Source organism: Microcaecilia unicolor, unplaced genomic scaffold (assembly GCF_901765095.1).
Source record: "Microcaecilia unicolor unplaced genomic scaffold, aMicUni1.1, whole genome shotgun sequence".
Classification (NCBI taxonomy): domain Eukaryota; kingdom Metazoa; phylum Chordata; class Amphibia; order Gymnophiona; family Siphonopidae; genus Microcaecilia; species Microcaecilia unicolor.
In genome coordinates, this window is record NW_021962925.1 from 28,253 (window position 1) to 52,268 (window position 24,016).

General features: G+C 44.3%; 1 protein-coding gene across 1 annotated transcript in view; it reads right to left on the reverse strand.

The window, feature by feature from the left end:
* The window catches only part of LOC115458670 (obscurin-like protein 1), a 177,373-nt gene that overhangs the window by 8,025 nt on the left and 145,332 nt on the right, over window positions 1–24,016 (reverse strand). Inside the window, exons 21-22 of the mRNA XM_030188499.1 lie at window positions 22,175–22,287; window positions 6,586–6,739 (exon numbers count right to left, since the gene is read on the reverse strand). Of these exons, the coding sequence (XP_030044359.1) occupies window positions 6,586–6,739; window positions 22,175–22,287 (267 nt within the window). The remainder of the gene's footprint in view (window positions 1–6,585; window positions 6,740–22,174; window positions 22,288–24,016) is intronic.

The following is a 24,016-nucleotide window of genomic DNA, read 5'->3' on the forward strand; positions in this document are numbered from 1 at the left end:
AAGACTAAAGCGGCTGGGGCTCTTCAGCTTGGAGAAAAGATAGCTGAGGGGAGATATGATAGAGGTCTATAAATTAATGAGTGGAGTAGAACAGGTATATGTGAAGTGTCTGTTTACAACTTCCAAAAATGCTAGGACTAGGGGGCATGTGATGAAGCTACAGAGTGGTAAATTTAAAACAAATCGGAGAAGATTTTTCGTCACTCAACGTGTAATTAGTTGCCAGAGAATGTGGTAAAGGCGGTTAGCTTAGCAGAGTTTAAAAAAAGTTTGGACAGCTTCCTAAAGGAAAAGTCCATAGACCATTATTAAATTGACTTGGGAAAATCCACTGCTTATTTCTGGGATAAGCAGCATAAAATGTATTGAGCTTTTCTGGGATCTTGCCAGGTATTTGTGACCTGGATTGGCCACTGTTGGAAACAGGATGCTGGGCTTGATGGATCTTTGGTCTGTCGCAGTGTGGCAATACGTTTGTACTTAAGCCTGAGAGAGATGGGGGAGAAGCAGTCTGTTTTTGGTTTAGAGAGGGCAATGTTCAAGAAGATGTATAAGGGATTACCAAAGAAGAGAGGTAGGCAGGAGATCCAGTATAAAGCACTGTGTGGTATCAGGGGCGTAGCCAGATTTCGGCAGGAGGGGGCCCAGAGCCTGAGGTGAAGGGGCACATTTTACCCCACCCCCTGCCATTGCCGACCCTCCCCGCTGCCACCACCACCAACAACAACAACTTTGATGACCCCCTTCCCGCCGATGACCCTCTCGACCCTCCCTTCTGCCGCCAAACTTCCCCCGCCGCCGCTGTCGTCGCCTACCTTTGCTGGCGGGGGACCCCAATCCCCGGCAGCTGAGGTCCTCTTCTTCCCACGCAAGGCTTCGTTCTGTTTGACTCACAGAACAGAACGAAGCCTTGCAGATCAGCTGACCTGCAAGGCTTTGTTCTGTTTCTGTGAGTCTGACGTCCTGTGCGTACAACGTGCAGGACATCAAAAACAGAACAAAGCCTTTGCGGGAAGAAGAGGACCTCGGCTGGCGGGGATTGGGGTCCCCCGCCAGCAAAGGTAGCCCACGGTGACAGCGGGGGAGGGTTGGCGGTGGGAGGGGGTCGAGAGGGTCGTCGGCAGGGGGGACCAGGGCCAAATCTACGGGGGCCCAGGCCCCCAATGGCCCCATGTAGCTAAGCCACTGGTATGGTTTAATGTAAGAATTTTAAACCTAACCCTATAATCAATGGGTGACCAGTGTAGTTTTTGAAATAATGGTGAGACACGGTCAAAGCGGCAAGCTGCGGTATTTTGCAGTGTTTGCAGCCTTTTCAGATTCTGTTTGAATATCCTGGCATAAACAATATTGCAATAGTCATACCTAGCGTGCAGAAAGGCATAGAATAAGGTGCAGAGTGCGCTGAAATCTAAAAAATTATGAATGGATCTGAGTTTTCTCAAGAAGAAAAAAAAATATTGTTTTATAACTTGAGAATCAAGCACAACCCCAAGATAACAGATCGATGAAACAGGAGCAATATGCTTTCCCAGAAGGAAAGGATTTGACAGATGGCGGAGACAAAGACCTGGTAATCCAACAAGCTATAGAAAACAGAGGGTAGGGTTAAATGGCCATTTTAACCTTCTGAAAAGTGGAACAATAGGTGAGGTGATTAAATTTGTAGATGATACAAACTATTCAGAGTTGTTAAAACACATTCGGACTGTGAAAAATTGCAGGAAGAGCTTAGGAAAATTGGAAGACTGGGCATTCAAATGGCAGATGAAATTTAATGTGGGCAAATGCAAAGTGATGCACATTGGGAAGAATAATTATAGTTACCTGACGCTAGGGTCCACCTTAGGAGTTAACACCCAAGAAAAAGATCTAGGTGTCAAAAAAATGGAAGCGGTGCAAAGAAAAGCTACGAGAATGGTATGGGATTTGCGTTCCAAGACGTATGAAGAGAGACTTGCTGACCTGAACATGTATACCCTGGAGGAAAGGAGGAACAGGGGTGATATGATACAGATGTTCAAATATTTGAAAGGTATTAATCCGCAAACGAATCTTTTCCGGAGATGGGAAGGTGGTAGAACGAGAGGACATGAAATGAGATTGAAGGAGGGCAGACTCAGGAAAGATGTCAGGAAGTATTTTTTCACGGAGAGGGTGGTGGATGCTTGGAATGCCCTCCCGCGGGAGGTGGTGGAGATGAAAACGGTAACGGAATTCAAACATGCGTGGGATATGCATAAAGGGATCCTGTGCAGAAGGAATGGATCCTCAGAAGCTTAGCTAAAATTGGGTAGCGGAGCAGGTGGGGGGAAGAGGGGTTGGTGGTTCGGAGGCGAGAATAGGGGAGGGCAGACTTATATGGTCTGTGCCAGAGCCGGTGATGGGAGGCGGGACAGGTGGTTGGGAGGCAGGAAAAACTGCTGGGCAGACTTATACGGTCTGTGCCCTGAGAAAGACAGGTACAAATCAAGGTAAGGTATACACATGAGTTTATCTTGGGCAGACTGGATGGACATGCAGGTCTTTTTCTGCCATCATCTACTATGTTACTATGTTACTATGTAGGTGTCAATGTAGACAATACACTTAAATCTTCTGCCCAGTGTGTGTTGGCAGAGGCCAAAAATGCAAAGGAATGATTAGGAAAGTGATGGAAAATAAGACAAAATATTATAATGCTCCATGGTGCAATCTCACCTTGAGTATAGGGTGCAATTGCCTCCTTATCCCATGGCAATTCTGGTCACTACATCTCAAAAAAGATATGGCGGAATTTGAAAAGGTTGGTTAGCACAGGTAAAAGTGAATCGATTTTTTACTCTTTCAAAAACTATAAAGACTAGGGGACGATCAAGGAAGTTACTTGGAAATTGGAATATTTTAAGAACCCCTCCAAAATTGTGGCTGGCTGGCAGGGATGCCCAAGCCTCGCCAGCTGAAGAGGTCCAAGGCCTGAGCTCCATTCTGCCTGACCAACAAGGAAGTTGGTGGCATGCTTCAGCCTCTGATGCTGGTGCTGTAGTGCATGCTCAATTCATGGTAGGTAGGACTCAACACCGTTGGTGGGGGGGGGGGGGGGGACCTGAGAGAAAATATGTAGCTTAGGGTGCCTTGAACCAATAATGTTTGGGAACCACTAGCCACCTGTATGATCTCCTAGTTAGTAGGAGGTCGTATGTGTGCATGGTGCAAAGAGCTCCTGGCAGAGAACAAATCTAATCTCTTGAGGCTAGAATAGCAGACCTGGAGCCAGATGCACAAAACCTAACAAGCCAGAATGTGATTTTTACACTGGTTCTAGCTGGTTTAGCGACCACGGAGTTCAGTGAGACATGCACAAAAGGGTTCTGCGAGCTCTTTTACTGTCACGGTAACAGCTAATGAAAATTGAATGCAAAGTTATTATAATGAGCTAATTACTATACAAATGTGCATGGAAAGTGATGCACAGCTGTTTTACAAGCGATTCACAGAAGCAGGGGCGTATCTGCGTGGGGCCACAGGGGCCTGGGCCCCTGCAGATTTCGCTCTGGACCCCCCTACCGCCGTTAACCCTCCCCCGCCTACCACCAACCCTTTCCCCGCCTACCGCGGTCACCTACCCCCGAGGTCCGCTCCTGCCATTTTTTAAAAATATTACTTCAGCTGGCGGGGGACCCCAACCCCCGCCAGCCCAGCCGAGGTCTTTAACTTCTTCATCCTCGTGCTGTTCCTGCAATGCATCCTTCCAGTTGGACGGAGTTTGACGTCACAGCACGTTGTACGTGCAGGACGTCAACGTGCTGCGACGTCAAACTCCGTCCAACTGGAAGGATGCATTGCAGGAACAGCACGAGGATGAAGAAGTTAAAGAAGACCTTGGCTGGGCTGGCGGGGGTTGGGGTCCCCCGCCAGCTGAAGTAATATTTTAAAAAACTGGCAGGAGCGGACCTCGGGGGGTAGGTGACCGCGGTAGGCAGGGAAAGGGTTGGCGGTAGGCGGGAGAGGGTTAACGGCGGTGGGGGAGGGTTAACGGTGGAGGGGCGTTATAATGTGCCCCCTCACTCTAGCCCCTGCCCCCCCTACCGCTGAACCTCAGATACGCCCCTGCACAGAAGCAGCCCCTACCTGTACTATGGAAAATTTAACAGCTGTCAGTATTGCAAGAATGACAGGTGAAACACAGTGGAGGGAAGAATCAGCCCATCAGAGCAGAGATTTGGATGTGCGCTTGGGAGAGCTTTCATCCTATTGTTAAAAAAACCCATCCCCTGTGGTGCAAGGCATGCAGGCTTGGGAAATACGTATACTATACAGGGCCAGACCTGCCCCCTTTTTATTAAACTAATCAGAAAGGAAAATGAAATCAGATGTCGAATTTTGAAGTTTTTTTTTTTTTTAAGAGAGTTTTAAGACATCATCTCCTACTTGCAAGAGGCAACTCAGTTGCCGTTCCATGGTGAAATTAACTCCTTCTGATCTGCAGTGCTCCCTGTGCGTGCTCTCCCTTATTTATCCAAATCATCCTCTTAACTTTACTTCTCTTGACTTCTGCCCTGGACGTCCTGCAGCAGTGATCGTGGCTGAATCCAATCTGAGCAGCAAGTTTTACTTTGCAAGCCCTAAGGAGCAAAATGATAAGTCTGCTGCTTGTTTTTAAACTATTTTTTCGTCTACCTCGCGTGATGGGATTTTTTGTTTCTTGAGGAAATCTGTCAGCTTTGTTGACGTAAGCAGCAGGGTTGAAAACAGTGGGTCACAAATAAACTGCTTCCGACATAGGAAAGGAAGGTTTAACTTTTTGCTTTCAAGTGTACCTGAAATGTTTAGAAACTCTTGCAATGCAAAGTCCTGCGGGATGGGGTTACGTTGGTTTTCTCTCGCAATATGCGGCGTTCGTTTTTTCCCCCCTAACAAAAATAAAAAATAAAAAAAAGGGCTACCAAACTGCTTTCACACACGCAGCTTGTCTGCTTAGTAGTTGGCTGTTCTGCACATGCTTAGCTGACCGAATGGCTTCCCCCAACCCCATCGCATGCAAATGAGCTGTTCGCAAAAGCAGCAAACAGTTCATTTGCATGCGATTCGCTTTGGGAATCCCTCTGTATTTCCAAATCAGTAAATTTTACCAAGGTGGAAATACAGAGCAATTCTTTACGGGGACCTTAGTTCATCTGGCCCCTGGGGTACGTACATATAAGAGACTTTCAGGGACATAGTAGAGAAGAGTCATCTCCAGTATGGCAGCTTCTGTGCTGTCTTGGATAAGAGGTTAACTGGAAGGAGAGCATCACCTTGGTGTGGCATTAAAATGATACTTCCAGTGAAGCAATATATCCTTCCACACCATAGATGTTGGTCTTGAACAGGGAGAAGAGCTGCTTTAGACTGGTTAGTCCTGAGCAAGAGGTTGGCAGAACTCAAGGAGGAGTTTGGAGGCGAAGTCAGCAGGGAAGCAACAGAAGCTATAATACAGAACCGAAGCATCCTGAAGTTGTCCAGCTGCTTGACAGATTTTTGGTATCCTTCAGGAAGTGAGTGTGGCCTAGTGGGTGCATCTTATCAATCCCTGAGATATCCAGTAATGTTTGTGAGAGATTGTTCCCCCCACCCAGTGCTTGCTAAGTACTCAGACAGGAGTGATTTTGTGAGTAAGTGTTTTCAAACATTTCCTTTCTTTTGGGAAAGTGAGAAATGTTCCAATTTGTATATCTTTCCATAAGAGATATTTTGTGCAAAGTGATTTTTACAGTTCTCCATTTTGAGAGTCTAGATAAACTAACACAAAATAAACTTGATTTACTGTATATAAGTGACTATAAGTCAATCTTGTGGATAAGTCGAGGGCAGTTTTGGGACTAAATATGGTCAGTCTTGGCATAACCCTTGTATAAATTGAGGCCACAAACAAAGGAAAGAATGACACATACACACACAGGTCCTTCTCCCCACCTCAAACCCAACCACATAGACCCACCATGTCCTCTCTGCTGCATCCCCCAAGTATGTCTTTTTTCATTGTCCCCCTTCAATTCTCTGCTTCCATAGAACATTGACATCTCAATTCCCCCTCTGCTGCCACTGCTTGCTCCTGCCCCTCGAAGATCCCCTAAGAAAATGGCCTCTGTGACCTCTACTGCTAGTACTATGATACTTCTGCTAGACGTCTCAACGGTCATTTTCTTAAAGGAACTGCGAGGGGCAGGAGCAAGTGAGGTTTGCTCCCGCCTCATGGATCACCAAGGACGACAGATAGGCCTGGGGGGGCCTGCTAAAGCTTGGGGCAGGAGGAGGTGTGGAAGTGGGATGGGGTGCCTGTGCTGATTGGGGGGGGGGGGGGCAGGGAGGAGGTTCTAGCATTGGGGGGATGTGCAGCCTACACTTATGTGGGTCCAGGATGGTATTCATTTGCCAGGACCTACATTGGTCCTGGTGGCCATCTTCAATCCAGTCAGATACCAATGTTCAGTGTTGGTTCCCAGAAATGATATTATCCACCTGAACTTCACCATCTTGTACCATTAGTAGTAGTAGTTTATATTTTGATATACCACGGTTCAAAATATAATATCACAGAGCCTCTCTCTTTCTTTATGACCCTACCATAGACCTGTAGTGTGGAAGTCACTGCACAGTCTCCAGCATCACACGTATAGGTTCCAGCATCTTCTAGCCTGCAGTGACTGAGCTGCACAATGCGACGACGTCCCATTGAATAGATGCGGCAGTTCGGACCGGTTTCCATCTCCTTTCCATCCTAAGGCACCAGAGGAGAGGAGATTATTACATGGTTCAGTTATCTGCTAATGCAACTAGATTTTGCATGAAATCAGGCAATTACTGCATTGCTTTCTTTTAATTTTCTTGATTAGAGAGGTGTGGTAGCCGTGTTAGTCCACTTTTAAAGGTAATCAATAGAAATAAAACAAAATAAAACATGGGAAAGAAAATAAGATACCACCTTTTTTATTGGACATAACATAATACATTTCTTGATTAGCTTTCGAAGGTTGCCCTTCGTCAGATTGGAAATAAGCAAATATTATTATTATTAACATTTGTATAGCGCTACCAGACGCACGCAGTGCTGAACACCTGACACAGAGAGACAATCCTTGCTCAATAGAGCTTACAATCTAAAAAATATACAGACAGACAAGACAATTAAGGGCGAGGGAAGTACTGGGTGAGAAGGAACAAGGGGAGGTAATTGAGGAGTGGTTAGGAGCCAAAAGCAGTGGTGAAAAGGTGGGTTTTCAGCATAGACTTGAAAACAGGTAGAGATGGAGCTAGACGTATAGGCTCAGGAAGTCTATTCCAGGCATAAGGTGCCACGAGGGAAAAGGAACGAAGCCTGGAGTTAGCAGTGGAGGAGAAGGGGAATGACGAGAGATTTGTCCAGTGAGCGGAGTTCACAGGGAGGAATGTAGGGAGAGATGAGAGTGGAGAGGTAATGGGGGGCTGCAGAATGGATGCATTTAAAGGTCAGTAAGAGAAGTTTGAACTGTATGCGGAAGCGGACAGGGAGCCAGTGAAGTGACTTGAGGAGTGGGCTAGTGTGGGTATAACGATTTTGGCGGAAAATAAGTCGTGCTGCAGAAGTTTGGACAGACTGGAGAGGAGAGAGATGGCTGAGAGGAAGACCAGTGAGAAGTAAATTGCAATAATCCAAGTGAGAGGTGACAAGGGTTTGGATAAGGGTTTTGGTAGCGTATTCAGAAAGGAAGGGGTGGATTTTGCTAATGTTGTAGATAAAGAAACGACAGGTTTTAGCGATTTGTTGAATATGTGCAGAGAAGAAGAGAGAGGAATCAAAGATGACTCCAAGGTTACGAGCCGAGGAGACAGGGAGGATGTGAGAGCCATTAACAGAGATAGAGAATGGGGGAAGAGGGGAGGTGGGTTTAGGAGGAAAAATGAGAAGTTCAGTTTTAGTCATGTTTAGCTTCAGAAGGCGTTGAGACATCCAAGCAGCAATGTCAGACAAGCAAGATGAAATTTTGTCCTGGATTACGGTTGAGATTTCAGGGGTGGAGCTGTAGAGCTGAGAGTTATCTGCATAAAGATGGTATTGAAAGCCATGAGATGAAATCAGGGTACCAAGGGAAGAGGTATAGATTTATTTATTTATTTATTTATTGCATTTGTATCCCACATTTTCCCACCTATTTGCAGTCTCAATGTGGATTACAGAGTTTGTTATGACATTGTCATTACATGATATCAGATACACTTAGTGTTATGTAGAGATTAAGTAAGGGAAGAGAGAAGAAAGGTGTCAGGTAGGTTAGTATGGGGGTGGACATTGATAATTGGAAGGATTGGTGAGGTAGTTTTGTAAGGCTATGGGTTCTCTTTGTAGGCCTTATTGAAGAGATGTGTCTTCAAAGATTTGTGGAAGTGGGTTATTTCATTAATAGCTTTCAGGGTTGTAGGTAGTTCATTCCACAACTGCGTGCTCGTGTACGAGAAGGTGGTGGCATGTGTCTGCTTGTATTTTAGTCCTTTGCAGCTGGGGAAGTGCAGATTGAGAAATTTGCGGGTTGATTTTATGACGTTCCTGGGCGGCAGGTCCACGAGGTTTGGTATGTATATTGGTGCATCTGCGTGAATGATTTTGTGTACAATCGTGCATACCTTGAACGCAATGCGTTCCTTGAGTGGGAGCCAGTGAAGTTTCTTTCTTAGGGGTTTTGCACTTTCGTATTTGGTTTTTCCAAATATGAGTCTGGCGGCGGTATTCTGGGCTGTTTGGAGTTTTTTGATAGTCTGTTCTTTGTAGCCAGCGTACAGTGCGTTGCAGTAGTCCAGATGACTTAATACCATTGACTGTACTAGGAGGGGTCCAAGGACAGAACCCTGGGGGACACCAAGTGAAAGCGGGATGGAAGTTGAAGAGGAACCGCCAGAGTGAACACTGAAAGTGCGAAGTGAGAGGTAAGTGGAGAACCAGGAAAGAACAGGGCCCTGGAATCCAATCGAGGATAGCGTATCTAGGAGTATGGTGTGGTGAACAGTGTTGAAAGCAGCAGATAGGTCTAGAAGGGTAAGGATAGAATAGAGACCTCTGGATTTAGCTAGCAGCAGGTTATTAGAGACTTTGGTAAGTGCAGTTTCTGTAGATTGAAGAGGGCGGAAACCAGATTGGAGTGGGTCAAGAATAGGTTGAGAAGAAAGGAAGTCAAGCCAGTGGCGGTGAACAGCGCGTTCAAATAATTTGGAGAGGAAAGGGAGATGGGGCGATAGTTGGAGGGACAGGTAGGGTCAAGTGAGAGTTTTTTAAGGAGTGGAGTGACAACAGCATGTTTGAAGGCCATAGGAACAGTTGCAGTGGAGAGTGAGAGATTAAGGATGTGACAGATGACAGGGATGATAGTAGGAGAGATAGTGTTAAGTAGATGAGTGGGGATGGGATCAGATGAACAGGTAGTACATTTAGAGGAGGAAAGAAGAAGGGCAGTTTCCTCAGAAGAATATTGGTAGATGACAATATATATGAGCGAAACATCAAAGCATTTCAGTGACAGTCTAACAGGATGGGGGTGGATAGGTGAGAGGCAGACAGGAGAGCACTGCAATTTACAAAGCAATACAATTTTATGCTTTGTAATGGGCTAGAAACCCGCCTGTTCTGGTTTTGTAAAGTGCTGTCCCACAGGCGTGACATCTTTGTTTGTACTGGCTAAGATAGGACCACATAAAACATGGTCCTATCTTTATGCAGTTCATCATAGCCGGTTAAGTACTTAATATTGCAATTAACTAGCAATGTTTTAACTGGCCAGGTTTGCCCAAATAGTCAATGCTGGTGCCTGGACATGGGCCAGCATTGAATATCTGGGAAGAAAGCCTGCGGCAGTCAGCAAATTGCAAAATGCTGCTGACTGAATATTGACCCCCCCCCCCCCTCAAATGTTTAATAAGGAGTAGATATTAGTTAATAAATATGCCCCAAATCAAAGCAGGCAGTTACTCTGTTGAACATTAATACAAAAAGAGTTACGTAATGATGGTGCATTTTAATGGATTTCCACCTGGACAAAACATCTATGGAAGGGTTTATACCTGCAAGCAAAGAGTATTCAGACACATATTAAAACTCATAATGAAAACTTTCAAGCTATTCAAATAGCCCTAAATACTTATATTACATAAATGAGCCAAGAAAGATGAAGTTTAAAATCCGTACATTGGCTCAAGAAGTTTTGCATTTGGGTGTACCAGATTTATTGGTGATGGTAGTTCCTCATGGACCAGGCCGGTCTATTAGGGCACTGCATGATTCTCAATTATTACATAAGTGCATAAAAATAGCCATACTGGGTCAGACCAATGGCCCATCTCGCCCAGTATCCAATAGTGGCCAATCCAGGTCACAAGTACCTGGCAGAAATCCAAAAAGTAGCAACATTCCATGCTACCAATCCCAAGGGAATCAGTGGCCTCCCCTATATCTATCTACATGGCAGACTATGGACTTTTCTTCTAGGAACTTGTTCAAACCTTTTTTAAACCCAGATACACTAACCGCTGTTACCACATCCTCTGGCCATGAGTTCCAGAGCTTAACTGTTCAATGAGTGAAAAAATATTTCCTCCTATTTGTTTTTAAAGTATTTCTATGTAACTTCATTGTGTTGAGGGTCCAGACCCTATCCTGTAAATCCTCCCTGAGCTTTGAAATGTCCACCCGAGGGGGTGTGATCAAAGAAGGTAATGTTCCCAATGTCAGCCCTCCCTACTTTCCCTTGGAATTGGGTATCCAGGAGGATATATGTATAGAGAATGAAGAGCTGAGTAATGTGTATGGTCTCTTTTGGTTTGCATTGTTTTCCTTCCAGAGATCATAGAGTGCTATGTCTTGCGTAAAGTCCCTCAAGGATTGAGATAATTTATCATCCCCTGCGGAACACCTCCCTGTAGTGTCCAAATGTGAATTCATGTGGGCGTTGAGATCCTTGCCCTCATATCCTGCCCCTTGAGCAAAACTTGCAAGGTGAATCTCGAGGGCAGCAAAAACTTTTGCCTGGTGAGTACTGGGGATATAGATATTAGCTAGGGTCAAGTCAACCTGGTCCAAAAGAACATGTACATAAAGAAATCTACCAGAGACGTCACGCTTGGTTTTTAGAACTTGCAGTCTAAGGTCTTTGTGAATCAAAATAGCCACCCCCTTGGTCTTGATGTTGTCATGGGCCGATGCAAATAAAATAGTGGGGTACAGCTGATGATGAAGCATGGGCTTGTGACTACACTTCTAGTGTGTTTCCTGGAGGAACACTAGATGTGCCTGCTGTCATGCTAATTCTTGGAACAACAGGAAGTGCTTTCTGGGAGATTTCAAGCCTTTAACATTTAGAGTAAGTACTTTAAACTCAGAAACCATGGAACAATATAGACAACATTATCAATATAAATAGCAGAGCAGACACCCTTCCCATTACACATAAGACCCATCCCCCTTCAAATAAACCAAAACAATAAAGAAGAAAAGCAAACACCTCAACAAATGTCCCATCAAATCCCACCCTCTACCCTGAACCCCAAACCCAAACCTTGCCATTCTTTAGTCATACAAACCCAACAATCTAGGGGGAGATGAGAAGAAAGAAGCCCTCCCTCCCACAGAAGAGAAAAACATGGAGAAGATAGCAGTTCAGCCCCCCACCCATCAGGAACAATTAACTCTTACATAACAACAAGCCCATGACAAGAGTTCCACAAGCATAAAATCCCAAGACTGTTCCTCTGGTGCAGGGAGAAGGAATCTACAATGTTAGACCCATGCCGAGTCAGGAAGCAGAACCGCGACTGAAACGAAAGATGCCATGGAAATGTAGCGACCAACAGAGGTTGGAACACAAGTGTCACAGAAAAATACTACCACCTAATCTCAATGGAATTCCTGGACAGATGCTGCGGGAGGGAACCCGTTGCCATTTTGGACATCCACAAGATGAGACAGACTCCATCATTGCAGTCAGTACAGGATCAGTGACAAGGCCCACGTCCCACAGCTTGCACTGAGCATATTCTGGTGTCCTTGCGCGACGGAGCTTACCTCTGACCGGGAAGCAGAGAGCCAAGGGGTAAGACCAGCGGCATTTTATCAGAGCCATCACCAGAGTATCAAGCACAATCTTAAAAGTCCTGCGTCTTGCAAGGGTGTAGGTAGAGCGATCCTGAAAAACAGTAACAGAGGCCTCTTGATAAGTCAGAGACCCTACAGCTCTGGCTTGTTGGAGGATCCGTTCTTGACAGCAAATTTGGCAGAATGTACCACTATGTCTCTGGAATGATTAGGAGTCTGTGCTTTCAAGGCATGATGTGCTCTGTCCAGTTCCAATGCGGGGGTGCCGTCTCCGTTCCCAAGAAATTGGCATAAAGTTGTTGTGACCTGGATTAGCCACTGTTGGGAATAGAATACTGGGCTAGATGGACCATTGGTCTGTCCAGTATAGCTATTCTTATATTCTTATGTACAAGCAACGAGACATCTTCCTGGTTGTTGTTTTCAGGAACTCCACAGAATCTCGTTTTTCCGTCACCCTCTGTTCTCTAAGTCGTCAAGTTTGTACTGTAGTTCCTCACAGTACAGGACTGAGACTGTAAAGCAGTAACAGCGTCAACTTGCTCATCCATGAGAACCTCTAGGCCTTCCATTCATGATCCCAGGTCAAGAATGTCACTATGCAAAGTTTCAGTCCCAGAGGAGAGGTCACCCTGCATAGCTTTCAGTAATATAGTAAGCTCTTTGAAGTACTGCTGAAATTCATGGTCCAGGCTTTGCAAACTAATACGCAATTCCTCTGTCTCATCCGCCAAGCTATCAGGGGTAGCAGCATCTCGAGTACGATCAGGAACTGCAGGCTGCGAGGAAGGCTGCAAGGCCATTTCAACACCCTGTCGGCGAATCTGGTGAAAAGTATCCTTAAGATCCATTTGTTTTAGCTTACCTGCTATCTCAATGCATCCCCACACTCAAGAGAGGAGAGCAAATGCAGAATCTTGAGCAGATGACACTCGGTTCTACTGTTATATCGAGTTGGGACCAGGTGCTCTGATTCAAGCTTCCATGCAAGGGGCTGATGTCATTTCCTCTCCCCGGGCTGTTTTTATTTGATCCGTGTTTTATGGTATGGGTAGATATTATTTTATTTGGCTTGTTATTGTAGACACTTTTAGTTCAATCTGTTGGGAAAGGTGGGTTACAAATATTTGTTTAAATTAATTCAGTTCAATTTATTATATCCTGTAATTTCCCCAAATAGAGTTCTATATAAACTGGGCATTTCCAGAGCTACAAATTTAATTACATTTAGAATAATAAATTTCATATAATATGTATTTTGAGAATACAAAAGCTTTAAGAATTTTTTTTGAAACACACCATAATTAAACTTCATCATAACAGCTTGGTATTGGAAAGTGGATGAAAACAGAGATTTATATACAACACCTTTCGGACTAGGATATATTAAGAATGGGGTAGTCCTGACTAGTATAGTGTAAAAATTGATGGCATGAGAAGGGTTGAGTTTATGTGTTGTGATCTAGGAATGCAAGGCTGTACACGAGTGGCCTAAAGTCCAGAGGTGTGGGTGGCCATCATGGAGACGCTTCATCAGAAGTCAACCAATGGCCAATGTGAAGAGGATGGCTTGGGAAGCTGGCTGAGATTCTTGAGTGGTTGTGGCAAATTTGAGATGTTTTGGAAGGGAGGCACATGCTTGTATCAGAAAATGTAATCCATGAAGAACGATAGAAGCTTGGATGCGTAGTAAGTAACCTCAGCAAGGAGTACAGGTTTTGGCATGGCTATCAGGACGCACTTCAGCTGTAAAGAAAGTGTTATCCCAATAGGCATACATGGCTCTAGGCCTATAGAGAGATGCTTCTGCAGAGGTGAGCCACCAAGATGGGAGAACAATGCAGACCAGAGTAAAAGTAGAAATACACTCTTTATTAAAATCAATTGCCCAGTTTAATAAAGTTCTTTTAAGGATTATCTTTGAGAAAATTATCTTCAAATTCTGCTACGTAAAGATTGGTCAGTGAGGGAACCATGGTAGCTCCCATGGCGATATCTTTTATTTGTTTAAAACATTTTTCTTCAAAAGCAAAATTATTCTCTTGTAAAGCCAAACCTGCCAGTTCTATAATAAATTCAGTTGGTATGCATGAATGTAAACTCCTGTTTCTCAAACATTCTCTTATAGTATTCAATGCGTCCTTCTAGGGGACGTTCGTATAGATAGACTCCAAATCCAGAGTTGCAAGAATAGTTTTTTCATTTACCTCTATATTTTTTAATATTTAGTTGTTTTTATTTTTCTATGGGGATTCATTTACTGTCTTTTTTGAAAAAATTAATTCAAGGCAGTGTACAGTTAAGAATAAATCAGTACAAGCAGGGAAAAATGTCTTCCACAGGGATATCAAGCAGCAGAACACAAGAGTGGAAGAAGCCAATATAATGTACGTATAATTAAACTCTGGAATTGGTTGCCAGAGAATGTAGTAAAAGCGGTTAGCTTAGCGGGGTTTAAAAAAGGTTTGGATGACTTCCTAAAGGAAAAGTCCATAGACCATTATTAAAATAGACTTGGGGAAAATCCACTGCTTATTTCTAGTATAAGCAGCATAAAATGAGTTGTACTTTTTTGGGATCTTGCCAGGTACTTGTGATCTGTATTGGCCACTGTTAGAAACAGGATGCTGGGCTTGATGGACCTTCGGTCTATCCCAGTATGGCAATACTTATGTACTTATGTAATACAGATATTTTTTATATTTACATTACAGTGGTTCCCGAACCTGATCCTGGAGGCACCCCAGCCAGTCAGGTTTTCAGGCTATCCACAATGAATATTCATGAGAGAGATTTGCATGCACTGCCTCCACCTCATGCAAATCTATTTCATGAATATTCATTGTGGATATCCTGAAAACCTGACTGGCGGGGGTGCCTCCAGGATCAGATTTCGGAACCACTGCATTATATCCATGTTTTTATTTTAATTATTGTATTTTATTTTAATGTTATTTGACTGAAATTTCTATTTTGTTTAAGAACCTCTGACGAAGGCCTTGGATGCCGAAACACAGCCCGTGTTGGGTTCATGTTTGTCCACTTGGGAAGAATAAACAACTTTGTGATCTACTTGAGAATTGTAGTTGGCTTCTTCCACTCTTGTGCTGTGCTGTAAGAATAAATCAAACATAAGCAACAGACAATTACAGCAGTAAAAATATTCAAATAACAGTACAAAGTATGGCAATAGTATACTACTCACAATGTCAACACAATACGTAATAAAACATTTTAATTGACAGTGTAGGGTATAAGCCAAGATGGAACATATAGATAGGTAAGAGAGTAAGAGGAGTTAGAAAATAAGGGGACTAATTTAAGGAAGTTGGACATGAGGTCAGAGAGATGATTAAATATTATCTCAGCTAGGGTAGGAGTGGATAAACATGTCCTGCTGCAGTATGTGCAGCCCGAGTCAATCCTTGTGTGTATAAGTGAGACTAAGAAGTTAGTTACTTCTTCCATTAAAGGCCTGGTTGAAGAGCCAAGCTTTCCCCTACTTCCTGAAGTGGAGATAGTCTTGTGCTAAGCGGAGCCTTTCAGTGAGTGCATATATTAATAATATGACTCAAATCTCTAACAAATCTGTGGTACAAGTGGTCACAGAAATACATCTACACATGTAGACAAGGGTTGTAGCACTGAGCCTATTCCAGACACTACTGGGCATCCTGGTGGAGCAGAGTGATTTACACACTTTAAGTAATATATATATATAATACTGGAATTTTCGGTTGTTCAAACTCTTTATTTGTAAGACATCCTGCCTCTTTAAGTAGGACCTGTATTCTTTTCTGTAATACTTTTATAGGATCACCTGGTAATTTCTCATAAAAATTAGTGTCACTAATCTGTCTTTGAATTTCCCTTAATGTAAGCTACTCTATCTAGCACAACCTTTCTCCCATCTTTATCCGCCTGCTTGATAACTATTCTAGGATCGTTCTTTAAGGATTCTATAGCATTCTTTTCATCTTTCGACATATTGAAAAATGGTGTTTTTTTCTTCTCCTCTAACAACGCAATATCTTTAAGTACTAAAGTTTCAAAAGTCTGTATTATTGGGTTTGTAGACCCATGAGGGTCCCAAGTACTATTTGTTTTGCGTGTTGAATTTTTTGGGAAAAAAAGTCCATTATTTTCAACTTCTAGTTAGTTTAAAATGTTCCACCCTTGTATTAAAAGCATTGTAACTTGGCGTTGGTACAAACGACGTACCTTTTCTCCAATACTGAGATTTCATATGTATTGAAAACTCTACTTGATAAATTGAAAATTCTACCTGATTTCAGTGGCGTAGCCAGACAGCCAATTTTGGGTGGGCCTGAGCCCAAATTGGATGGGCACAACATTTTATTCTGCCCCTGTCCTACCCCCACATTTTACCCTCTCATCCACCCCCATGTTCAACCTCTCTTTCTTCCTCCTTCTCTCCTTCTCTCAACATCACTCTCACTGTCACCCTTCCTTGTGCCCTTGGTCCAACATCTCTCTAATGCTCTTCCTGTTTTCATAGGGCCAGATGGACGCTGCAGGGGGGAGCGGAACAGCCTATGTGAATCGTAGCGCTGCTGGCAACGGGTGAAAAAAGGAATGCTGCAGGGACCGAGGCAGCAGCGGGGAGAACAATTTCAGGCAGGCAACACTCCCGGACCAGAGCCCAAAGCAGCTGTTGTAGGACTGGGGCTAGTTAGGGTGGGCCTGGAGCAAACGTGGCTGGGCCTAGGCCCGTCCAGGCCCACCTGTGGCTACGCCCCTGCCTGATTTACCCTCTTGATAGTTGGTCTTCTCTGAGGTATTCTTTGTTACCTTTCCATATTTCATCATTGTGAGAGCCTGTAGAAGTATAACCGGGTTTCCGGAGCAAGTAAGATGTATTTTCTGAAGTGTTGATAGATGTCTTGTGCCTGATTGTTTTTCTTTTTTGTTACACTTATACACCACTGACCCTGATGAAGCAAGACAAAACTTTGGCCACTGTTGGTCAAGGGTGTGCTACCGTTAAACAACTCTAAGACATTGCAGTGCTATCAACAAAGCTAAGTTTGATATATTTATCTAAAATGTATAAAAAATGAATAGATGATAAGTGGTGTTTGTTTTCAATAAATAAGGTTTGCAAGAGGAAGGTTTTCTATGCTGATGATGAAATCTTCAAGCTCTCTAATGGGCCGATGATCAGAAACAAATGCAGGTGCTAGAGGGTGTTAGTGCCGTACCAGCACCTGTGTTTGCTACCGCCCCATGATCAGACCCCCAAGCGTATTAAACAACATGCTCAAGGGCTCCGAACACAACTAGCATGCAAATGCATGCAAAACGGGGCTCTTAGTGCAAGTAGCATGCAAATGCATGCTAAATGTATTCCTCCCCAATGATCAGTGAGCAGCATGCCAAACATTGACGCACTGTTTGCAGCAAACCCTACGCCAGCTCGGAGCTGGTGTTAGGGTTTGCAGACCATTCAGGAGGAATGGTGAGCCCTGTTCAGCATGTACTTGCATGCTAGCAGGACCCCCATTCCCCCCAATTCAGCAGCAGGAACCCAGACCCGGACCCCCCCCAGCAACACGGGGGCTGGAGGTCCAGTGGACCTCCATTCCCCCGACCCCACCCCCTGACACAGGTTCGGGGGGGGGGGCTGGAGATCCAGTGGGTCTCCAGCACCCCTAACCCCCCGCAGTATTCCCTCAAATGTCCTTGGTGACCCTGTGGGCCACAAGAAACTCCCTTATATAGTGTGAAGCCCTGCTCAGCGCATCCCAGGATGCACTGGGCAGGGCTGGGTGCCACCACTTTAGAGGCGGAGTCGATGGAAGAGGAGGGAGGCCACATCTCTCCTTCAATGAAGGTAGGGTGGTGTGGAAGAGGGCCGCTACACCACCATGTCAGGGGGGAGTTTGACTCACAGCCCACTGGGTCACCAGGAGGGGAATAATCGAATGGCACCGGCGAAATACATGGCTGGCGATGTATTTTGGCGGTGCCACAAACAGCTGGCCAGACCCGTATTTTCGAAAAAGATGGCCGGCCATCTTTTGTTTCGATAATACGGTTCTGGCCAGCCAAATGCCTTGCATTTGGCCGGGGTTTGAGATGGCCGGCGTCGTTCTTTAGCGATAATGGAAAGTTATGTCGGCCATCTCAAACCCCGGCCAAATCCAAGGCATTTGGCCGTGGGAGGAGCCAGCATTTTTAGTGCACTGGCCCCTCTGACATGGTAGGACACCAACCGGGCTCCCTAGGGGTCACTGCGGTGGACTTCAGAAAAGCTCCCACGTGCATAGCTCCCTTACTTTGGGAGCTGAGCCCCCCAACCCCCCCAAAAACCCACTACCCACAAATGTACTGCACCCACTAAAACTGCTCCAGGGACCTGTATACAGCCTCTAGGACTTATTGCTGCTGTATAACTTTGGCACACCAGTTGACACCTGAAGACTAATCTCTTTGAAAAAGTCCTTTATTTGAATAAGCACGTTTACTCACAGTTAACTGCAGATCAGAGGTTGTGCCCCACTGGCAAAGAGTCCCCTGGTACTAAGATAAGTAGTAGGTCAGAGCTGACACAATGGTGTGCAATGCCCTCTTTCAGCACCATTCAAGGTAAGAACGTTCTCTAACGTGGGTAACACAGGAAAGGGAACTAAAACTGGCTTACAAAAATGGCCACTACCACGTGGACTACAACAGGAAACAAAACAGGGCACACTCTGACCCAGTAAGCAGGGGGAAAGCACCAGGGAAGTAGAGCCTACCAACTACCCATACCTACACCCACCACAATGCATTGCTGATGTGACTCTGCAGTGCAAATAACAGAAAAGGTGTCACACTCACCCCAGAGCCACATCACAAGCAGGAAAAGGCTGTTGGAGGACAGAACACATTCTGCTGTCATGGAAGTGGGTACAGCATTTGAGGCTGGCATACAGGCTGGAAAAAAAAGTGTTTAAAGTGGGTTTTTTTTTGGTGGGAGGGGGTTAGTGACCACTGGGGGAGTACGGGGAGGTCATCTCCGCTTCCTTCCAGTGGTCATGTGGTCAGTTTGGGCACCTTTTTGAGGCTTGGTCGTGAAAATAAAAGGACCAAGTAAACCCGGCGAAATACTGCTTAACGCAGTTTTTTTTCCATTATCGGCGAAAGCCGGCTATCTGGTAGCCACGCCCATACCCGCCCATGTCCCGCCTTCGCTTCACCGCTGACATGCCCTTTTGAACTTTCACCGGCGAGGCGACAGGAAAGCGGCGCTGTCAAAAAAGCTGCTTTCGATTATACTGATTTTGCCGCTTTTCCGAGATCGCCGGCCATCTCCCGATTTGTGTCGGGAAATGGCCGACGATCACTTTCGATTATGAGCTGGCAGGGACATTTGAGGGGATGCTGGGGGGGAGGGTTAGGGGGGCTGAAGACCCACTGGATCTACAGCCCCTGAACTTACATAGTAACATAGTAGATGACGGCAGAAAAAGACCTGCATGGTCCATCTAGTCTGCCCAAGATAAACTCATATCTTGAATTGTACCTGTCTTTTTCAGGGCACAGACCGTACAAGTCTGCCCAGCAGTATTTCCCGCCTCCCAACCACCAGTCCCGTCTCCTATCACCGGCTCTGGTACAGACCGTATAAGTCTGCCCTCCCCTATCCTAGCCTCCCAACCACCAACCCCTCTTCCCCCCACCTGCTCCGCCACCCAATTTCAGCTAAGCTTCTGAGGATCCATTCCTGCTGCACAGGATTCCTTTATGCATATCCCACGCATGTTTGAATTCCGTTACCATTTTCATCTCCACCACCTCCCGCGGGAGGGCATTCCAAGCATCCACCACCCTCTCTGTGAAAAAATACTTCCTGACATCTTTTTTGAGTCTGCCCCCCTTCAATCTCATTTCATGTCCTCTCGTTCTACCGCCTTCCCATCTCCGTAAAAGATTTTTTTGCGGATTAATACCTTTCAAGTATTTGAACGTCTGTATCATATCACCCCTGTTCCTCCTTTCCTCCAGGGTATACATGTTCAGGTCAGCAAGTCTTTGGTCATACGTCTTGGAACGCAAATGCCATACCATTCTCATAGCTTTTCTTTGCACCGCTTCCATTTTTTTAACATCCTTCGCAAGGTACGGCCTCCAAAACTGAACACAATACTCCAGGTGGGGCCTCACCAACGACTTGTACAGGGGCATCAACACTTCCTTTCTTCTGCTGATCACACTTGGGTCAGGGGGGTGACTCACGGCCCAGTATTCGAGGGGATGCTAGGGGGGTTTGGGGGGATGGCCCCTGTGTCGCTTGGCTCGGAGTGGGGGTACTTGGGGTCTGGTGGTCCCATGGACCTCCAGCCCCTGCGTTTGACAGCTCTGGGCTTTTGACAGCCCAGACCTGTCAAACGAGTGCGGGAGGATTGTGCTTGAGTGCATGCTCAGGCACAATTCTCCCACACTTTACCTTATGATCAGAGATCCCATCCCCACCCGTCCTCCTGGGGAATCTAACCCTTACCCACCCCAAGTAATCTCCTCCATCCCAGCCTGCCAAGCCTCTACTGCTCCGCACCACAGTCACCTTGCTCCCCCCCCCCCACCACAAATCAACCCAAACCCAAGAAAGAGATCTGCATGAAATATTTATTTTTATTATTTTGACCTATGAAATCCACTTGTCCCTGAAACATGCTTAAAACAGAGTAATCCATTTGTACAAAAGAGATGAGGTGAAGATGTGATTCCATATGCCCCAGTGAAAGGAGAGTTTAATTTTACTCCCAATCTTTATAACTCCAGACTTTCCAAGATTACAACAACAGTTAAGATGAACCCATCAGTAAACAGGATATCCTCACTGAAATTTGACCATCTGTTACTGTATTCTATAGAACAGTGTAGAAAAATTAGCACAAAATACAGCCTTTATTTAGTGTTGTTTCTACAATATACAATCATTTTTAAGCTGTTTTAGTGATACTCAATTTTTATTTCATGATATTTATATCTATATATGAGAAGCTTTCAAATAAACAGCTGTCAAGGAAAATAAAAATAAAATCTTTTGTCCTCCGCCTTAAGGCACTGCCTATACAACAGGAACAGCTTTTGACTTTTTACAGATGGACCACACATAGGCAGACCCTTATTTCTAATAATCTTTTGCTATTGTATTTGGTGAATCAGTGTGGCGGCAATCTCCACCTACTGGCTTCAACCCATATAATGGGCTAGGTAGCATCGTACCATCTCCTGTTCCTGTCTTTTAGATTGTACACTTGTCTCTAGATTTACACCTGTCTTTTTGATTGTAAGCTCCTTGAGCAGGGACTGTCCTTCCATGTTAAATTGTACAGCGCTGCGTAACCCTAGTAGCGCTTTAGAAATGTTAAGTAGTAGTAGTAGTAGTAGATAATAGCGTGCTTAAACTTGCATGCTATTATCTCTGATCATAGGGGTAGTAAAGTGTTTCAGCACTATTTTTAGATTGGTGTTTGGAACAGTGTCGAGCTTTCGATCATCTGCCCACAAGGTAATTTACCTTGAGCTCTTTGAGGCTTTTTCCTTCCTCTTTTGCATTTATTCTTCTCTGCAGTTCCCCTAGATTTTGTGCCTTTATTTATATGTCTTACACCGACCAGTAGGAGTCACACCTTCCATCAAGGTCATGTTTGTCTCACTCTCTTCATCTCAATAAACTTCAACTCCCTCTCTTTACAATAAGATTAGAGAATAATTAGTGGATGTTTAGAAAAATGATGAAATATTTTTCTTAATCTGAATGTTTTGTTTTTCTGCGTTGTATTTTATTTATGTAAAATCTTTAAACTGCCTCAAGCTTTTGGTGGAGGTGGTCTATAAAACTTTGGATTATTATATTATTATTACTCAGTTTGGTCTTTACATTTTTGTTCAGGCTTCCTTTTATAAGTGTTAACAAAGACACAACAACTGAGATAGTAATAGACACATGAACAGATATACAAAGACAAAGGAACAGAAATAGACAGAGAGAGACAGATAGCAGAAAGGAAGACACACGAGAGAGCAGAAGACATGGGGAGACAAAGTCAGTTGCAAACAGCACAAACAATTCTTGAAATGAACAATTACCTTGTACCACTTCACCTCAGCTGCTGCACGAGACAGCTCACACTCAAATCTAGCGCCAACAGTCTCAGGAACACCAACATCCTGTGACTTCCTAATGATGGTGACAGGAGGCTCTGAGAGGAAAAAGGATAGAGAAAGAGGGAAGTGACCCCCAGAACCAGCCAAAAAGTCAGAAGAAATTATAGACAGAGCACCTCAGTACTGCAGAAATACAGGCGAGAAATAACAGACAGAGGGGCCCTTCTACTAAGCCGCATAGACGCATAAGCACGCAGGTTCAGAACTACTGTTTGGCCCGGGTGGAAATTTCATTTTTTATGCTTGGTCACTATGCGCCAGAAATTGTCCGGCATGCGGCGCTAACCGGGCAGTAATTGGCAATGTACGCATGCTGATGATTACCGCCTGGTTAATGCGGGAGACCTTACCGTTAAGTCAATGGTTGATGGTGAGATTTCAGGCCCAAAATGGAAGCTTGCCAATTTTCATTTTGCCGCAGGTCCATTTTTTGGGGGAAAAAAGGTCTTTTTTGCAGGTGTGCTGAAAAATGAACCTGCGTGTGCACCAATGTAAAAGGACCCCAGAGCCCCTCAGTACTGCAGAGATATAAGGAACTTTCTCTTATATGGCAAACTGACTATGCCCAGTGCATCCGCAGGATGGCAGATGGGCAGGGGTCAGGGGTGGGAAGGTGCCACTAGATACCAGGGTAGCTGGGGAAAGAGGAGTTAGGTTGAGGAGGGAAGGGGGCCTCTAGACTACTAAGGATAGGTTTTGAAGTTGGGGCCAATGTAAAAAAGGTATCAAGGGGAAGGTGGTGAGGTTGGGGTTGAGAGGGGGTGCCACTAGACACACACTCCTTTCAGTCAACTGTCCTACACTGCTCCAGACCTGGCAAAAAAATTGTCATGTTAGCTGTGTGGCTCAAATTTGTTTTTCTCTCATGGATGCAGAATTGGTCAACACCATATTAACAATCATTTTATTTTTTTTATTTTTATTTATTTATTTATTTATTTATTTATTTATTTATAATTTACATTAATTACAAGACAAAAATCTTGCTTGGCAAAGATGCTTTAACAAGGAAAAAGGAAAAATTAACAAAGAAAGTAATTCCATAATTCTCATCTTACATTGAAATAATCAAATCAAGATAACATATTATTTAAGAAAATAGGTTTACAATATAAGATGAGATTTTAAATCACATTAAATCATTCATCTATAGTCCACTATATGGGAGGCAAACCACAATATTCAGGAATTTATATAGAATGAGTTACAAATTCTATCTGTAAGAAAATGAAGAATGAGAGGGCGTTCTAGGAGTACTATTTAATCACGGAGTTGATGTAATTATTTGTCTTAACTGTACAGAAGGTAACATGGCAATTTTTGCACCCAAAAAAGAGTCAAATTGAACAGGGTCAAAGAATATATACTTAACCGAGTTCAATTTAACTACACATTTGCATGGGAAGTTTAACCAACAAAGAGCGCCCAATTGTTGCACTTTTGGGCGTAATTTAAGAAACTCTTTACGTCGTTTTTGGGTCGCCTTTGAGATATCCGGAAACATTTGAATTTTATAATTCAAAAAGAGCTGTTCTCTATGGAGGAAAAATTGTTTTAATAACCAGTCTCTGTCCGGTTGTAATACAAGTGAAACAATTAAGGTCATTGGTGTTAATCCCAGATTATCATCTTCCAGGGTCTGAGTCAGGTTTAAATCCAAGGTGTCAAAAGGAATTTCATTCAATTGTTGGTTCTCCTTTCTCTTATAAGGTGATAGAAAATAAATTTTTGCTATAGGCGGATATGCCTTTTCCGGAATCTTCA